Consider the following 19,051-nt stretch of genomic DNA (forward strand, 5'->3'; position numbering starts at 1 on the left):
TAGGATCTGAGCCATCAAATGTTGTGTGTTCTTTAAACATCATGAGTAACATGTCTGAAGGAACCAGCTACTCTTCATTGATTCATCTCTTGCCTTAGGTGTATGCTTACAGCTATATCAAACATTGGAGCTCTTCCTTTTGAAAGAAGCATTTACCTAAATCGACTTTTTAAAAACAATTCTTAAAATACCAAAGTATCAAGAAAAGTAGGAAACCAAGTACAGTAAGTGGTAAATAGGCAGTAAAAGACTGCAAGTAAGGAAAAAGATAAGAATTCTAATTCTCATTAAAATAGGCAAGGATCTCACCTATGCAGAATAATGTGGGTTCAATACTGATTGGGAAATGGGTGTATACAAGGTGCCAATTCCAAGTGGAAATATGTGTGCTCATAAGAGAAAAACAGTACCACTGGACAGCCAGGAAGAGGGGTCTCTCAAATATCTTTCTTTACCTTCTTACTGTAAAATAGGATTAGGAGGAACTAACATTTACTTGAGCATATTGTGTGTAGGCACATTACATTTGCTATGTGATTTTCCAGTGACTCTATGAGATATATATCATGTCTGACCTTACAGATAAGGCGGCTGAGGCTTACTTACATGTTAATAAGTTGTAGAAACATTAGTCTTATAGCCAAATTATGTCAAACTACAAAGTCCATAAACTTATCCACTATAACATGCTTACTGCCCTTTATACTCTAGAGATTGAATGTTCTTTATTTTGATGGGTGCCGCCCCTAACTCACCCTTTAGTGATGCTCAGCCTTTTCCTTGTAACAGAAGTAGTATTGGAGCACGAGGGTGATGCTTTTATATCCTCTGTAAAAGTACCAAATTTTCCTTATTTTACCTCTTGCCTCCCAAGTACATATAAGCTCCAGGTTGTTGCTACAGGATTCCTTGCTTATAGGAATTGACTAATTGTGTACTGTTATTTTCATCATTATTATTATTTTGAGTGTGTGCATGCTGTGAATATATATTACAGCAAAACTTAAATAATATCTTAAACAAGACAGAAGTATATTTTTCTGTCACATTTAGGAAATCCAGAGGGAGCCAGTGCAGTCCAGGGTTGGTCTAGTCAAGGACTCAGGTTTCTTCTGTTGCCCCACTGTCTATGGTTTTCAATCCTACTATCACCTCACAGTCTCAGATGGCTGCTGAAGTGCCAGCCTTTACTTCTCCATTCAGGCCAGCAAGAATTAGGGATGACAGAGATAAACCCACGCACATATGGTCACCTTATCTTTGATAAAGGAGGCAAGAATATACAGTGGAGAAAAGACAGCCTCTTAGGGATGAGTAAAGAAGGGCCATTCACTTCCATTAAGGATACTTCATAGAAGTTGTATTTGCTACTTGTATTAGTTTCCTAGGGCCGCTGTAACAAAATACCACAAACTGGATGGTGTAAACAACAGAAATTTATTTTCTCACAGTTCTGGAGGCTAGAAGTCTCAAGATCAAGATGTCAGCAGATTTGGATTTTCCTGAAGTCTCTCTTCTGGATTTTCAAATGGCCTCCTTTTTACTGTGTCCTCACATGGTCTTTTCTCTGTGCCTACACACCTCTGGTGTCTCTTTGTGTGTCTCAATTTCCTCTTCTTATAAGGATACCAGCCAGATTAGGCCTTGTTTTAATTTAATCACCTCTTTAAAGGCCCTATCTCCAAATACAGTCAGATTCTGAGGTGTTGGGCGGGGGTGGGGGGTCGGGGTTGTGTGGTGTTAGGGCTTCAACATATGAATTTTGAGGGGACATAATCCAACCTACAACAATACTTCTTTCTACTTACATCCCATGGACTAGAACCTAGTCACACACTCATTTTTAGCTATAACAGAGGTTGGGACATGTGAAGCATTTTTATAGGCAGCCATGTGCCCAACTGAAAATCAGTAGTTGGGGACTTCCCTAGCGGTCCAGTGGTAATCCACCTTACAATGCAAGGGACACAGGTTCGATCCCTGGTCAGGAAACTAAGATCCCACATGCCACGGGGCAGCTAAGCCCACGTGCCACAACTACTGAGCTCGCGTGTCTCAACTAGAGAGCCTGCATGCCGCAAACTACACAGCCTACGTGCTCTGCAGCCTGCACACCACAACTAGAGAAAACCCACACGTTGCAACTAGACAGAAGCCCACGCACCGCATGCTTCGATGAAGATCCAGCGTGCTGCAACTAAGACCCAATGCAGCCAAAAATAAATAAAATAAATTAAAAAAAAACTTTTTTTAAATCAGTAGTTGTATTGAGGAAGAGGTGATTGGCTATTGGGGAATAAATAGCAGGCTCTCCTTTGCAGCAGAGGCTTAAGGAGTAACGATTCTTAAAGTTTTCTAATTCCTTCATGTGAAATTAAATTGTTCTTATCTTATTTCTCTGGCTGAACTCACATTCAATTTTATTTTATTTTATTTATTTTTTATATTTATTTAATTTTTGGCTGCATTGGATCTCCGCTGCTGCACGTGAGTTTTCTCTAGTTGCTGAGAGCGGAGCCTACTCTTTGTTTTGGTGCGCTGGCTTCTCGTTGTGGTGGCTTCTCTTGTTGCGGAGCATGGGTTCTAGGTGCACGGGCTTCAGTAGTTGTGGTACATGGGCTCAGTAGTTGTGGCTCGCGGGCTCTAGAGCACAGGCTCAGTAGCTGTGGCGCACGGGCTTACTTGCTCTGCGGCATGTGGGATCTTCCTGGACCAGGGCTTGAACCTGTGTCCCCTGCACTGGCAGGTGGATTCTTAACCACTGTGCCACCAGGGAAGCCCCTCACATTCAATTTTAGATTTTGAAAGATTCTTTTAATACTAAATTGTTGGCTTAGGTGTCCTTTCCACCTAATAGGTGGTAACATTCATCTCTAAGTTCATCACAGTAGGGCAATACAGACTTAGTTGCATGGTGTTTAAGTTAAGCAATAGAAGACATCTTGAAATGCCATGAACAGTAGATAAATTGTGATTTTTTTTTTCTTTCCCAGAATGTCTTGTCTGGGTTTAGTTAGGAGCAGTTTTGCCAGGGCGTGGGAAAGGACAGTGTGAACTTTCAAGGTCTTTTCCATCCCTAAGATTCTGTGATATTTTCTACATAGTGGCATTACTATGATAAAGCTAAATAAAATAGAAGCAGCAGAGGTGCTCCATTGTTTGAGCACTGCTGAAAAGAGTCTGAAAGAGGAGGAAATATGATTTGTTCTGTTTCGCTCAAGGAAGTAAAATGGGCATTTTGGGCCAAGAATGTAGAGAAGCCGTTAGAAACTGAAACGAAACCCAACCAACACTTCAGTCCATCAATCAAAGCACCTGTAGTTCTCATTTCAGGGCAAGTACAACTATCACAGATATTGAACAAAGAGAGTACATGTCCAGAACATTTTAATCTTGTTTCTCTGTTTACTTTGCCTAAGGAATTGCTCTGGACATCAGCCAACTCCTGTGGCCTCCTTACACAGCAGTGAATCCTTTTGCATTTATAGAGCAGGATGATTTTCTCATGCTTCCCTGATTTTAGAAAACTGGCATAATTGTCATTATTGTTGTTGTTATTTTTATTGGCCTAGTACTAGTGAAACCTATGACATTTGACTTCTGAAATCCTTAAAGGACTTGGTGACTGTCACATAACTATAGCTTTACATGTTCCATAAGTACTTTATACTCTATTCCCCCACATTCTGCTTTCTCTCTCTGAAGAGAAGGGAGTGTTGGACCCATATCTCTCATAACTCAGTAGGGCCTTCTTTCTTGTCCTTCTCCCAAGGGCAGTTGAACCAGTTTTCCTTTTCAGGTAAGCAGTTATCATACTCTTTTTGTTTTTCATCGTTTGGGCACTGTAGTGAAAAGAACATGGGATTTTGGAATCAAGAAGACCTGGGTTTGAATTCTGGCTTCTTATACAGACTGTATGGCCCTGAACAATGTATTTCATTTATAAATAAAATGGTGATATTTTATACCTTGAGAAGATCAAATAAGATATTTTCTATAAACTATAAAAAATTTTAAGTCATGAGAGGTGACCCAGATTGAGGGGAAAGATGGGAGAGTTTACAAGCCCCCAAATATGTCCCCCACTGACACTCTCTGAAGAGAGGCCTTGCATCTAGGCACTCCTCCCATACCTTACTTCACATCCCAGAACACTCCTGAATGTCTACCTTGGGATACCTAGAACTTTGGCTTTGGGATCAGACACAGGCTGGAATCTTGCCTTTGCCCCTCGTAACTTGGGAAAGTTATATAATTCCTCTGAGCTTTGGCTTCTTCATCTTAGAAATGCCCTAACAAAGAGTTTTGTTAGGATTAAAGTAATGTATAGAAACAATAAGCAAAGTCATAGAAAGAATGTAGACTTTGGCATCAGCACTAGAGTTTGGGTCTGATTCTGTCATTTAGTATGACAGTAGTTAAGGCATTTGCCCAAGGTCAGCAGACCTTGGGCAAATGCCTTAACTACTCTTGGCGGTATGAGTGGAAGTGCATAAAGCACCAAGTTCATAATTGCACTCAATAAACATTAATGGTTTTTCCTTTTCTCCTAACTCCAATGTCAGAGTGTATAAATAGGCTAGCCATCATGGGCATCTAGACAGTTTTGTTTTGTTTTTAACCTACCATTTTAACCCTATGAATGTTTTGTCCCCAATGTTTTGACTACTAAGGGCATTATTTTCGCTCTCTGTGTTTAAATAACATACAATAAAATGCACAAATCTTAAGCATTCAGCTAATAAATTTTGACAATTATATACACCCATGTAACCATTACCTCTAACAAGATGGAATATTTCCATCACTCCTAAAGAATCCCTTATGTCTCTTTCCAATCAGTGTTTTACCCCCAAACCTTTCTGATTTAAACCACTGTAGGGTAGTTTTGCCTGTTCTTGAATTTCATATAAATGGACTTATATAGTATGTATTTTTGGGGAAGGAGATGCACTTTCATCTACTTACTATATAGTTTTGAGATCCATCATGTTTTTGTGTATGTCAGTATACACCCAGCAAAGTCCCCTCATGTCTCATGGGTGATGATTGAATCACTTGCTTCTTCTCAAACGAGTCACAAAAAAGAATTAGCATGATTGATCCACCTTCTAGGGCTCAGGGATAGGGTCACCTTCCCTGATCATGTGTCCTCAGAGGAAAGCAAACACCAAAAGTTCATTTTTTTAATTGTTGAATAGTATTCTATTATATGAATATACCACAATTTGTTTATACATTCTCCTGAACCCCTAGATTCTAAATATTTTTTCAGTATGAGTATCAACTGGGAGTAATTTATTCTTGATATATGAATGAGAAAAGGACTGGAAAGTTTACAGGGATTTTGCCACAGGGTATGTCAGAATTTTTAGCCTCTAGCTATTTTGTTCCTTCTTAATTCTCTCTACTTGGCCATGGATTAAAAGGGAGAAAATGAAACTGCCCTTCTTTCTCTGAGTGTCCCCTATATAATATATTCTTTTTGGCACAATGCCTAGAAGGTTGTTTATAGAGTTGATGGAAGGATATATAATCTCACTGTGCTCTGGAAGGTACTTACCTCAGCAGTCAAAAAATTTATGGGGAATATGCAGTATTCTTCCTGAAAAAATTGCCAAATCTTGGCTCCCAATCATCCTCCTCTGTATCATCCTATTTCCTCACTCCCTCTCCTTGCCCTCGACTTCTGACAGTCCCCTCTGTGCAGCTTGAGCCACTGAGTGTCCTCAGGAGACACTCTGCCTTAAAATTGTGCTATTTGCCTGGGTGAAATGTACAACGTACACAGATAGGTTGCAGGGAAGCACACACCTAGGCTCTTCTGGGAGCTTAATGTCTTGCTTTGTTCTAGTCAAGTTATATATGAAATAGTTCCTTTCTCCATTGAATAAGCCATTCACAGTAGAAATTACTTCTCTGCCTTTTAACCCTTGTCTACTGGCTTTATTCTTCCTCTTTAAAGCTTTTTCTTTCTTTCTTTCTTTTTCCTGCTAATAAATTATCTTGTCCCTTGGCTGCAACTTTTGCTTTTGTTTTGGCCCAGAAAAAATTGTTTCCAGAAATCCTTATGCCCCAAGAGAAAGGAGAGCCTTCTGTATAGGATTATGGAAATGAGTGTAGTTAAAGGTTATTTTGGAGAACAAAAGAGACCCTCAGCTCAAGAAATACAGTTTTGAGCTTGGTGTATCTTCTGATGGATCTTAACTCTAGAGTTAAAACTCTGACCCCTCATTACTATCTTACTCTCTCTGATCCACCCTTCTCCATGTGTTGGCAGGTTGTTGCAGTCCAGGCATCATCTGCACAAAAGACAAACCTTCAGCAGAAGATAACCATTTTTCTAGTGGCTTTTTTTTCTTTTTTTAATACAGTGAGAAGCCTTTCTTTAAAGCCACCCACCTAGCAAAATCCTCTCATGTCTCACTGGTGATGGTTGAGTCACTTGTCCCTTCCTAACCCAGACACAAAAAGGAAACAGAATTACCACGAATAGTCTAGCTAGTTAAGATCCACCTCCTAGGGACTTCCCTGTGGTCCAGTGGTTAAGAATCCGTCTTCCAATGCAGGGAACGCAGGTTTGATCCCTGGTTGGGGAACTAAGATCCCACATGCCACAGGGCAACTAAGCCCGTGTGCCGCAACTACTGAGCCCATGTGCTCTGGAGCCTGCACGCCACAACTAGAGAGCCTGCATGCCACAACTACTGAGCCCGCATGCTCTGGAGCCCACATGCCACAACTAGAGAGCCCACATGCTGCAACTACTGAGCCTGTGCACTTTGGAGCTGGCACGCCACAACTGGAGAGCCTGCTCACTGCAACTACTGAGCCCACGTGCTCTAGAGCCTGAGCGCCACAACTAGAGAGAAGCCTGTGTGCCACAACGAAGAGCCCACCAGAGCAACAAAAGATTCCACATGCCGCAACGAAGATCCCACGTGTCACAACTAAGACCCAACACGGCCAAATAAAATTAAAAAAAGAAGAAAGATCCACTTCCTAGGGCTTAGGGATAGGATTACCTTCCCTGATCATGTGTCCTCAGAGGAAGGCAAACACCAAAAGGAAATCTGGGCTAGATTGAGTGTGGGAGAAAGGGGAGATTTGGATAGGTAGCCAGTATAGTGTCTACCGTACCCTTTCTCTGCTGCTTCCTTTTTTCTCAGAGTACAAGTTACTTTGGGGACTTCCCTGGTGGTGCAGTGGTTAAGAATCTGCCAGTGCAGGGGACACGGGTTCGATCCCTAGTCTGGGAAGCTCCTACATGCTGCAGAGCAACTAAGCCCGTGTGTCACAACTACTGAGCCTGCACTCTAGAGGCCACGAGCCACAACTACTGCGCCCGCATGCCACAACTACTGAAGCCCGCGCATCTAGAGCCCGTGCTCCGCAACAAGAGAAGCCACCACAATGAGACGCCCGCGCACCACAACAAAGAGTAGCCCCCACTCACCACAACTAGATAAAGCCCGTGCGGAGCAACGAAGACCCAACGCAGCCAAAAAATTAATCAATTAATTAATTTTTAAAAAAGGAATTGCTTTGTTTTACACACCTCTATAAGAGGCCAGTAGTCTCAGTGGAAATGACTGTCAAAATAGTTTAAAGTGTTTGCATTAATAACTGTTTTATGGACGTCTTAAACAATCTAAAGTTCAAGTTTTCCTGTTTCCCAGTGAACAAAGGAAACCATGTGGCTCCCTACAACTTAAGTTGGAATGCGTGACAATATTCCACAGGTGGCTATTATGAAAGACCGTTTTTTGGTTTAGTTGGGTTTTTTCATTAGTGCTTTGACTGAGCAACAGTGCTTGGACACCGTGAAGTTAGTCCAGGTGTCCAGATGGTTGAGCCTTTTCTGCCTTATATGTAAAGAGGAGCTGCAAAGTTATCATTCTGATTGACAAATATACGTATTTGGTAATTGAGGCCCATCCTGGAAAAAGAAACAACCAGCTGCTTTATATTTGTCCCTATCACCACCTTTTTTTTCCAGTTTTATTGAAATATAATTGATATATAGCTCTGTATAAGTTTAAGGTGTACTGCTTAATGACTTAACATACATGTACTATGAAATGATTACCACAATAAGTTTAGTTAGTATCCGTTTCTTCATAGGTTTCCTTCTGGGGTGATGAAAATTTACTGGGACTACATAGAGGTGATGGTTACACAACACTGAATGTACTAAATGCACTGAATTGTTCACTTTAAAATGGTTAACTTTATGTTGTATGAATTTTAAAAAATTCAATTAAATTTCAGGCCAAAGAAAATTTTATTTTCTTATGAGAACTTTTAGGATGTACTCTCTTATTAACTTTTAAATATACCATACAGTTAACTATAGTCATCAGGTTGTACATTACCTCTCCAGTACTTATTTATCTTATAACCAGAAGTTTGTACCTTTTGACCACCTTTATCCAGTTCCCCCATTCCCCACCTCTCACCTTTTCTTTCTGACAGAGTAATCTTTTTAAAGTTATTTAAGCCTGAAAAAGAGAAATATTGAAGATCTGTCATGTGGTAAAAGAAGTAAACTTAATCTTGTTTGACTCTAAGGCAGATTTAGGATCAAGATTGAAACAGTTCATGGCTTTTTATAGGGAGAAACTATATAACAGTTAAGACTGTTTATGAAATAGTGAGTTGATCCTGTCCCAGGAGTTTTCTAGGAGAAAGAAAGTTCCTCTCAGGAACTTACACAAAGGGACTCTTCTTTGGGGAGGATGGGGAAGATTGCATGAGGCTGTATCTAAGAACCCTTCCAATTCTGATCTTTATTGATGTTTCCCAGCTAAGAGATAATAGAGAAGGCATGTGCTGAGTTTTACTGTATTTCAAACTGAAGAGAATGGACCCTTGATTTACCCATGGGGGAAAAAACCAAATATATGTGTATATGCAGTTCCCACGTACAGCCAATGATCTGTAGCTCTGTAGGGACTTCCCTGGTGGCGCAGTGGTTAAGAATCCGCCTGCCAGTGCAGGGGACACAGGTTCAACCCCTGGTCCGGGAAGATCCCACGTGCTGCAGAGCAGCTAAGCACATGCGCCACAACTGCGAGCCTGCGCTCTAGGGCCCGCAAGCCACATCTACTGAGCCCGCACGCCACAACTGAGCCCATGTGCAGCAACTACTGAAGCCCGCGCACTCTAGGACCCGCGTACCACAACTGCTGAGCCCGCATGCTGCAACCACTGTAGCCCACACACCTAGAGCCCGTGCTCCACAACAAGAGAAGCCACTGCAATGAGAAGCCCATGCACCGCAACGAAGAGTAGCCCCTGCTCACCACAACTAGAGAAAGCCCACGTGCAGCAACGAAGACCTGACGCAGCCAAAAATAAATTAAAAAATAATAAAAATAAAAAAACGTAAGCTCTGTAGGTTGTAACTTTTTTTATAGAAGCCTCCAGGTCCTGAGTCAATTAATTAAAAAATAAAATATCAGCCATTTTCTATTGTAGTCAGTTTCTTCCAGTATTTCTCATCTTTATTTTATTATTTATTTGTTTGTTTGTTTACTTATTTATTTTTGGCTGCGTTGGGTCTTCATTGCTGTGTGCGGGCTTTCTCTAGTTGCAGTGAGCATGGCTACTCTTCGTTGTGGTGCATGGGCTCTAGGTGCACGGGCTTCAGTAGTTGCAGCATGCAGGCTCAGCAGTTGTGGTACGTGGGTTCTAGAGTGCAGGCTCAGTAGTTGTGGCACACGGGCATAGTTGCTCCACGGCATGTGGGATCTTCCCGGACCCCACGGTTTGAACCCATGTCCCCTGCATTGGCAGGCGGATTCTTAACCACTGCGCCACCAGAGAGGTCCCTATTTCTTATCTTTAAATTCAGCTGTATGTGACTTCCCTGGTGGCACAGTGTTTAAGAATCCACCTGCCAATGCAGGGGACACGGGTTCGATCCCTGGTCCAGGAAGATCCCACATGTCGTGGAGCAACTAAGCCCATGTGCCACAACTACTGAGCCTGTGCTCTAGAGCCCGTGCGCCACAACTACTGAGCCTGCATGCCACAACTACTGAAGCCCGCATGCCCTAGGGCCCGCCTCCTGCAACTACTGAGACCATGTGCTGCAACCGCTGAAGCCCTCATGCTCTAGGGCCCTCATGCCACAACTACTGAGCCTGCATGCTGCAGCTGCTGAAGCCTGTGTGTCTAGAGCCCGTGCTCCACAACAAGAGAAGCCACCGCAATGAGAAGCCCATGCACTGCAATGAAGAGTAATCCCCGCTTGCTGCAACTAGAGAAACCCTGTGCGCAGCAACGGAGACCCAACACAGCCAATCAATCAATAAAAAGAATTTAAATTCAGCTGTATGACTATGATTGTATGAATGACTCTCTAGCCTTTTAAACTAAGTCTCCAGGCAGCTGCTCAGTAGCCACCAAAAGGTGAACAAAGCAATAATCTTTGCAGACTAACTTATGCCAGGATGAGGTTACGCATGCTTCTTAAGAGCCTTCTGGGTCTTATCCTTGAAACTGATTGAAAGGAGGAAAAAATGTCTGGCATGACAATTTTCTTGAAGCATTGCTGTTTGTTTAGCTTGGTTTCTAGAGTCACATGGAATAGACAGGACATATGGGAAGGTTTCCAGTCTTATCTTTTTAAAGAAAGGAAAGAAATATTTAGGATTCAAGTACAGTCAATAATCCATGAAAGAGAAACCTCTATTATAAACCATTGTTGGAGCTAAGCATTTTTGACTTCAACAGTTGTTGAGGACATGAATCTCTGTATAGAGCATCAATTTCTGTTACTGTATAGAACATCTGTATAGAGCATCAATTTCTGTTACTGAGTGGGTGCTTGGATTACTGTATTGACCTCACTACAGGATTTCCCAGGTAGTGATAGCAAGTGATAAAGAGCTACCACCCCTGCACTACAAATCTCTGCATCTTTGGGAGGCAGTAAAGTGACTGAACCCAAATAGTGAATAGCAAAGCAAAGATTCTCTCTTCCTCCAGGGAGAGACCCAGTCTTTCTGAAGGACAGATGACTACAAAACTCTCTTCTTGCCTTTTCAGCTTGCTTAAGATAAAGAATTTAAGATTCTATAAGCATTGTCTGATTTTGCTGCTTTTTGATGGAGGAGATACTTGAAGTTGGTAATAGTGTTGTGGTTTGTGGCAGCTGTGGAAGTTCTCCTTGGGAAAGGAGAGTGATCCTCTCTGGTACTGAATAGAGCTTTATATCTTCTTTCTGGAGAGAGTCTAGTGAGATAACTCTGTGGAGTGCTCAAGCTGAAGATGTGAGCAGATTTCTGTAGGGAACAAGGGAGGGCAAATAAAGTGCCAAGGGGACTTAAACTACATTGCTTTAGAACTGAATCCTGGTGAATCTCAAGATAAGTATGCTGAGTAAAAGAATCCATATACTGTATGATGTAAAATTCTAGAAAATGGAGACGAATCTGTAGCGACAGTCGTTGGCTGGGGGTGGTAGCAAAGGGGAGGAAGGGCTTTTAAAGGAGCAGGAGGAAACTTTTGGAGGTCATGAATGTGCTCACGATCTTGATTGTGATGGTGTTTCACAGGTGTATGTGTGTTTCATAATTCATCAAATTTTTTTTTTTTTTTTTTTGGCCGCGCCACATGGCTTACAGGATCTTAGTTCCCTGACCAGGAATTGAACCTGGGGCCTTGGCAATGAAAGCGCCAGGGGAGTCCTAACCGCTGGACTGCTGGAGAATTCCTAGTACATTTTAAATATATGCAGTTTCTGTCAGTTTTACCTCAGTAAAGCTTTTTTTTTTCTTTAAAGAAATGAAATTAATCTAGGGGTAACATTTATCAAAGGACCCTATACTGGGTTACAGGAAGGCTATTTCAGGCTTCTGTATGAAATACAAGTCTTACAGGTGTGTTAAGTTTAGATACACAGCTCCTGTTTAATGCATTTCATGTTTCTTTAGGAGTCCATAGAGGCTGCTGTATTCTATTGAAGAAGATGTCTAACAGTAACACTACTCAAGAGACTCTGGAAATAATGAAAGAATCGGAAAAAAAACTGGTGGAAGAATCTGTAAACAAAAACAAGTTTATATCTAAGACTCCAAGCAAGGAAGAAATTGAGAAAGAGAGTGAAGATACCAGTTTGCGTCAGGAGACACAGGTAAGGATTAGAAGTGCATCATATGCGCACTCTTTATAGCAAAATAGAAACGTCATTAGAGGTGGCTTTGGAAATCTATAGGAAGCCAGTCACTTACACAAACATTTGATTCTCCCTAAAGACCCAACTTCAGCTCTCAAGAAATATCTCCTTCCCTTTTTGTCAGAGTCCACAATGAAGTCTAAAGAAAACAGAATGAAATCCCTAATCTCTTAGGACCTGAATAACACTGGTTCTTGCTACATTTTGATATTTTTTGACTATCAAAAAACAAACTATATACAAACACATATTTGACAAGTCATAATATGGCTTATACAATAAACCATATTTTTAATTAAAAATTTTTTTTTAATTTTTGGCTGCGTTGGGTCTTCATTGCTGTGCATGGGCATCCTCTAGTTGCAGAGAGCAGAGGCTACTCTTCGTTGCGGTGTGCGGACTTCTCATTGCGGTGGCTTCTCTTGCGGAGCATGGGCTCTAGGCACGCAGGCTTCAGTAGTGGTGGCACATGGGCTTAGTTGCTCCCACGGCCTGTGGGATCTTCCCGGACCAGGGCTCGAACCCTTGTTCCCTGCATTGGCAGGCGGATTCTTAACTGTTGCACCACCAGGGAAGTCCCTACAGTAAACTCTTAAAACTAGAGCTGTCTGGGTTTACACACAGTTTTAAATTCATATCCTGGTTGTGTTAAAGCAGTCAGCATTTTCTGGGCAGAAATAGTCTCTGAACTTGCCACTTGGTAAATGTGAGTGAGAGGAATTTTATTCTTTGGTTGCCTATTGTTTTCCATCCGAATTCATACTACAGTGCAGATATGATGGCAGTAGATGGCCAGCCGAGCTTTTTCCAGGGCTCCTCTTTGGTACCCAGCCAGACTCTGGGCCTCCTCTAGCTTACCTGTTCCAGTTCTCTTCCCTGTGGTCACTACTAGTTTCCTCTGTTACCCAAGCCCAAATTATATAAATCCTTTCCTTCTTGCCCAGGGGTGAGACTGGTCTTTATTATATGCTTAGGAGATAGACTGTTAATTGTAGTAAGTTAGTTTAAAGAGCAGTAGCAATAACATTTTGGAGGGTCTAGAAACTTGAAGCAGGATTTCTCTTGACAACCCAATTCACCTAGGCCTTGTCTTACGTAAAGATTAAGACAGCAACAACATAAAGGGATGAATTAAAATCAGATAACTCTCTGAAGTATTTTGTTCTCTAGCTGCCTGCTTTTCTACTATTTTTCCTCTTAACAGTTTGCCAGATCTCTGTCATGGCTGCTTTTCTTTCCATTATCTTTTGCATGTGAATTGTCATTCCCAGCCCATCCTTCCAGAGTTTATGGAGACAGTCCGCCACTGTTCCAGCTATACTTCTAGCTTCCACTGATCCCAATAATGAATTTTAAATCCTCAGGACAAATAAGTGTTGAATGTTTAATTATGTGCTGTCATGTTACATGGAAGATAATAATTAAATGAACTTTTTGGTCCAAGTTACTCTATTCTCAGGAGACAATTTTAAGTGGTGTTCTGAACTCCTGTTGTGTGTTCTTCTTGAAGATAGGCAGAAAAGAAAGGGTGACTATAGGTTTTATATGCCTTATGGATACTCACTTGGTTTAAGAATGTCTTCACCTGGATATACAGATAGATTGTGTGGGAGGCTGGGTGGGGAACCTGCCTCCCCTCAGACTCCTTTTGTTGCTGCTGGAGCAGGTGGAGTTGCTGCTGCCATCTACTGGAACTCCTGCTCCTTTTACAAAGTCTTGGCCACCCTTCAGAAGCCCTCTCCCCTCTACCAGTGTTCCCCTTCAACAGCACTAAAAATTCTGCTCTTTCTCTTACCTTCCCCCCAACTCACACCTGGTAAGTCTCCACAAGAATCTTACTGACTCTGTCAAGAGAGTGCCTGTTACGAATTGGAGCTGGAAAGTTTGAGGAAAGGGGACTTTCATTACTCGTACTGTGTGACACATATTCCTGGAATCAGCAATTGGAACTCAGAACATCTTTGGCATGGAAACAGTGCTATAAAGGGCAGGTTCTGAGATTCAGTTTAGAATGGGCAAGTCCTGACTTAACACATACTGAACTTAGGTGGGTCCTTTAAATAACCTAGCCGGGCTTTCTGCCTTTATACTTGTAATCCCCTCTGATTCAGCTACCATACTGCTTTAGAAAGATGGCTGTGAAATAAAGATCTGATTGTGTTAATTCTCTCCAGAGTTTCTGTGTGTCTCCTTGCCCTAGGCTAAGTCCCAGATTTGTCAGCATGGCATATTGTGACCTAGCCCTTGCCTGCCATCCATCCACCTCTGGAATCCTATGCTCCAGCATTAACTGATTTGCTGGCCCCTGAAAAGTTTGGAGAAAGCATGCTTTTACACATGTTTTCTCTGCCTAGAATGCCCTCCTTGGTATTCTTTCCCTGGCCTCCTCCAGGTCAGTTTAGGCTCATCATTTGTATTTCCAGGACCCAACACAGTTCCTTGTAGGCACTCAATATTTGTGAACATGTGAATTTGTGAATTCCTAGGTTTGAGTTAGACACTTGTGCTCCTCTAGCACTCCATGAGTACCTCTGAAATGCACTTAATGTCCTGTATTGTAATTGTCTATTTGTCTGTCTTCTCCAACAGGATTATGAGTTCCTTTTTGACAAGGTTTGTGTCTTTAATCTCTGTATCCTCCAGTAGTTAGCATGGTGCCTGATACATATTAGGCTTTCAGTATGTGTTTGACTATTTAATGAAAATTATGCATTCTGAGAAATAAGCAGATTTATACATTGTTTGTAGGGTTATAAATTTGTATAACTTCTTTGAAGGGCAATTTAGCAATACTTTATAAAATTTTTAAATGGACTATACCATATTTGTAGATATACTCAATGATATGGTCATTGAAGCATTGTTTATACTAACAAAGATCAGAAACATCCTAAATGGTGCAGTTTAAGGGACTGGTAAAATAAGTTATGGTATGGCCACACAATGGAATACCATGTAGCCATTAAGAAAAACAGTGTCTCTTCTATGGATGTATCCTTGAAAAAAGTTTAAAAGTAAGGTTTAGGGCAGTGTGTACAATACCCGTCTATTTGGTTTAAAAAAAAGTGTGTGTACACATGTACAATAATCTTATAGATGCATAAAAGATCTCTTGTAAAAGATTACAAGAAATTCAGTACTAGTTGATCCTTTAGGAGGGATCCAGGTAGCTGGGGGACAGATGTGAAAGGAGACCTACTATTCTGCATACCTTCATTATAACTCTTGAATGTTTGTGTCGTATGTATGTTATAACTTATTTGAAAAAAATAGTGACAAATACTGCTTCATATTCCTGGACTATGATTCTTCCTTTATTATAACAGATCTTGCCACTGACCAGATTCACCATCATTTCTCACTTTTTCCATCCACATTTCCGGTTCTCCATTTTGCATTGTAGCAGTGTTGTTTGGTAACTAGTGAAGAGGACAAAGGAAAGAAATCCTCACCTACCCAGGACCATGCTGGTACTCTGCCTCCATCTGTTTCCCCTCCTCCACCCACCAGCCTCAGTTTCTTCCACACCTCAGTGGCAGTGAGTTCCATTCCAAACATCTTAGAAGCCCTAAGTGTCACCCAGCGTCTTCCCGAAAGTCCTCATTTTGACTTCTCAACTATTCGAAACCTTACCAATTAATTAGTCATTCTTTCCCTCATCCCACCTCAGGCCCTCATTCTTCATCTTCCTCAGCTTCTATCCTGCTCTTTACTCACTCTCCTTACCTCCCTTTGCTCTGGAGGCCTTATCCACATCTTCCATGCTCCCTTCTTTTTATCCTGTCCCATCTTATATCCATGACCCAGACAGGCTATAAGAGCCTGCACCAGGAGCTTAGAACTGGGAGAATTCTCATATTCAGGGAGGTAGGCAATTGGCAAGAAGAGCCTTCATTCCATTTCTGCAGCCACAGGGACAGGTCTTTTGAGTATCTCAAGTTAGAACTCTCAATGTGTTGTCCTATAAAGGTGTTATTTTAAGTGATGGTTAGGAGCCATATTTCACACCCACTATGGGCTAAATAGGCTCCTGTTAGCAAGCTTGGGAAAAACCACTCTATTGTGCTATGGTAGTGACATTGCCAGAAGCATCCTAATCAGGAGAGGATTCCCTGGTTTATCCAAAAGTAATTTTTATCAATCTGTGAAATAGGCCAACCAGTCAATGTCTTTCTATTCTTTATCTTCATGGTGAGTGGTGGTTTGTCTGTAGGTGGCCTGTGGTCCCTTCCATGTCACAGTTGCTAGAGTTGTAGCATAGGGGACAACCACAACAACTGGGTCTCATCATAGTTTGGCTATTATAATGGTTTTAAAGTTAGTGCTTTTTCTCTGTAAACTTGTATTGCTTTTAACTTAAGTGTTTATTTCCCCCACCTTTAATATTTTCTAATCCCCTTCTAACAGAGGCGGACATCCAACCACGGGCATGCCAGGAAAAGAGCCAAGGTGAGAGCCCTTCCTCTATAGCTTCTTTTCTAGTGTTATTAGTAGAACATTGTGCAAGTGGACTTATCACTAATAACTAGTTTATTTGGATTATATATAGGCAAAGTTTGCCTGTCCCTTGTACCCTGATTGTGAACATGCATGCACACACGCACAAACATGCACGCACATATACATATGTCCTATTGGAATGTCTGGCTTTATTTTTCTCCATTATCTTTAGTTCAGTCACAGTCTATTTCTGATACCTGAAAGGATACCCAGCCAGAGCCTCCCACAAACAAAGCCTGAGCACACTGGTACTGGTTCTGCTGTAATGCCAGTTTCTCTGCTCATCTCTGGCTCTCTTATTTTGCCTCCCAGCAGTTTTGGGGGTTTTGGCCATGTGAATTTTCTTTAAGATAAATCCTCTACCATTAGTAAAATGATTCAACATTTTTGGACATCCTAAAAATACAGGCTTTGTTTTGTTTCGTTTCGTTTTGTTTTGTTTTGATTCACTTTTTAGGTTGGGGCAAAGAGGAAGATTTTGTTTTTAATCATTGTATGATAAAATTAGTACGTCACAGATTATTTTAAGCAGTGTTATCAGGTAGGACTATAGGTGTTAGTGTGTGATAGCTTTTTAATTTTAATTCGGGAACAGTAAAATATTAAACTTATCTTACATTGGGAAGAATTGTCCATCGAAGTAATAATTAAGGGTGTCCACCTCTTTCCCCTTGAAAAATAATGGCAGAATTTGGGAGTGTTCCAGCCAGTATGTGGCTTGGGTTTGAAGAAGACTATGATGTATGATAAATTGGCTCTGTGGCTTGCCTAATCCACAGTGATGGGCTTGACAGTAAAGTTTAAAACAGAGGGTGTTCAGGATTTCCATGACGGTCCAGTGGTTAAGACTCCACTCAACGCAGGGGGTGCAGGTTCAATTCCTGGTCAGAGAACTAGGATCCCGCATGCTGCGAGGCACGGCCAAAAAGAAAAAAAACAGAGGGTGTTCTCTGTTCACTTCCCCCCAAACCTTAGAAATAAGTAAGACAGTTATTATCGTTATTATTTCCATTTTACAGAGGAGGAAGCTTGGGCTTATAGAGTTTGAGTGAGTTTGACAGAGGACATTTATTAGAAAGCGGCAAAACTAGGCTTGAAGTCAGTTCTTCAGACTTGCAAATTCTTTTCACTATACTGTGCTACCTGGACCACACATACCATGTTTTGTGCTTTTGTATTTACTGTAAACTTTGATTTTATTGTAAGAACTCTCAATAAATGTTTATAGGTAGACTTCTAATGAGTCACTATAATTTTTGACTTTGGAGATACCTAGGAGAGCAGTGATTTATAAAGTGGAATTCAGATCTTTTGGGGATTCTCCAGCCAGCATAAGTAAACCAAGTGGATTAGTTGTCACATTGAATCCCAAATGTTAGAAAGTTTTCTTTCTTTCTACTTTTTTCTTAGACACTTCTTTCCATACCCTTGCCACCTCAGGTTTAGAGTCACTTAGCATTTATCGTCTACTTTATACTAGGCACTATTTATGATACATATGTTTACATGCCTTATATAATCTAATTCTCACACCAACCCGTTAAGCATTTTTATCCCGCTTTTATTGAGGACCAAAAAGAGACCCAGAGAGGTCAAGTAATTTGCTCAATATCTCATGCCTCAAACCAGGAGTTGAAGCTAGGACTTCTGGTTCTAAATCCAGTCTTTCTACTAAGCTCTGCTGCTGTGTATTCTCAGTAAACTTCTGAGTGTGATATTGGAGCACTGAGCTAGAGAGAGAGGAGAGCTAAGCAAAGTGGTTTTCCTATCATCTGTCCAAAGTAGTTGTTTTGTTTTTATATATCTACTGTTGTAAGCAAGAGAATTATCTTTCAAATGAATCAGGAATGAATGAGTAGGACCTGTTTGAAGGAAAAAAAAAAAACAAACCCTATTTATGGAAGAAGCAACTAACAGAGCAAAAGAGGATGCCCTTTATTCAGCCAAAAGCTTTCCCAGTGTCCACTAAGGGAATATGTATGTGTATTTATTTTTTTCAGTCTAATTCCAAGCTGAAGTTGGTGCGCAGCCTTGCAGTGTGTGAGGAGTCTTCTGCCCCGTTTGCTGACGGGCCACTAGAAACCCAGGTAGGTCCTTTATAAGAGTAAGTGTAGCTTTGAGTTTGGCAGTTGTTTGCTAAACTGGTGTAGCACCCACGGCATCAACATTAGGCTTGGAAATCAGGGTAGAGGAGCTTCAAAACAGGCTGTTGCAGTAAAATAAGGGCATGGGTGAGAGCATGAAGTATAGGTCTTCACACCTGGACCACCCAGGATGATGCAGACTCACACCTTTCCCTCTGGTGGTTAGAACCATTTCCATTCCAATTCTTATGGCAGGAACAGCAAGCATAACTTGAGCTTTCCA

General features: G+C 41.3%; 1 protein-coding gene across 20 annotated transcripts in view; it reads left to right on the top strand.

The window, feature by feature from the left end:
* The window catches only part of R3HDM2 (R3H domain containing 2), a 148,119-nt gene that overhangs the window by 91,734 nt on the left and 37,334 nt on the right, over positions 1–19,051 (top strand). For 10 of the 20 annotated variants that reach the window (XM_024736525.1, XM_024736507.1, XM_024736506.1 and 7 more), the window contains 4 exons: positions 11,943–12,142; positions 14,774–14,797; positions 16,592–16,633; positions 18,685–18,771. In XM_024736525.1, coding sequence (XP_024592293.1) covers positions 11,978–12,142; positions 14,774–14,797; positions 16,592–16,633; positions 18,685–18,771 — 318 coding nt within the window. In that variant the 5' untranslated portion in view covers positions 11,943–11,977. Of the gene's footprint in view, positions 1–7,472; positions 7,743–11,942; positions 12,143–14,773; positions 14,798–16,591; positions 16,634–18,684; positions 18,772–19,051 lie in introns of those variants that run through there. The other 10 variants (XM_024736526.1, XM_024736513.1, XM_024736514.1 and 7 more) reach the window with 2 other exon arrangements.

This window comes from Neophocaena asiaeorientalis, unplaced genomic scaffold, assembly GCF_003031525.2.
Source record: "Neophocaena asiaeorientalis asiaeorientalis breed wild unplaced genomic scaffold, Neophocaena_asiaeorientalis_V1.1 scaffold134, whole genome shotgun sequence".
NCBI lineage: Eukaryota > Metazoa > Chordata > Mammalia > Artiodactyla > Phocoenidae > Neophocaena > Neophocaena asiaeorientalis.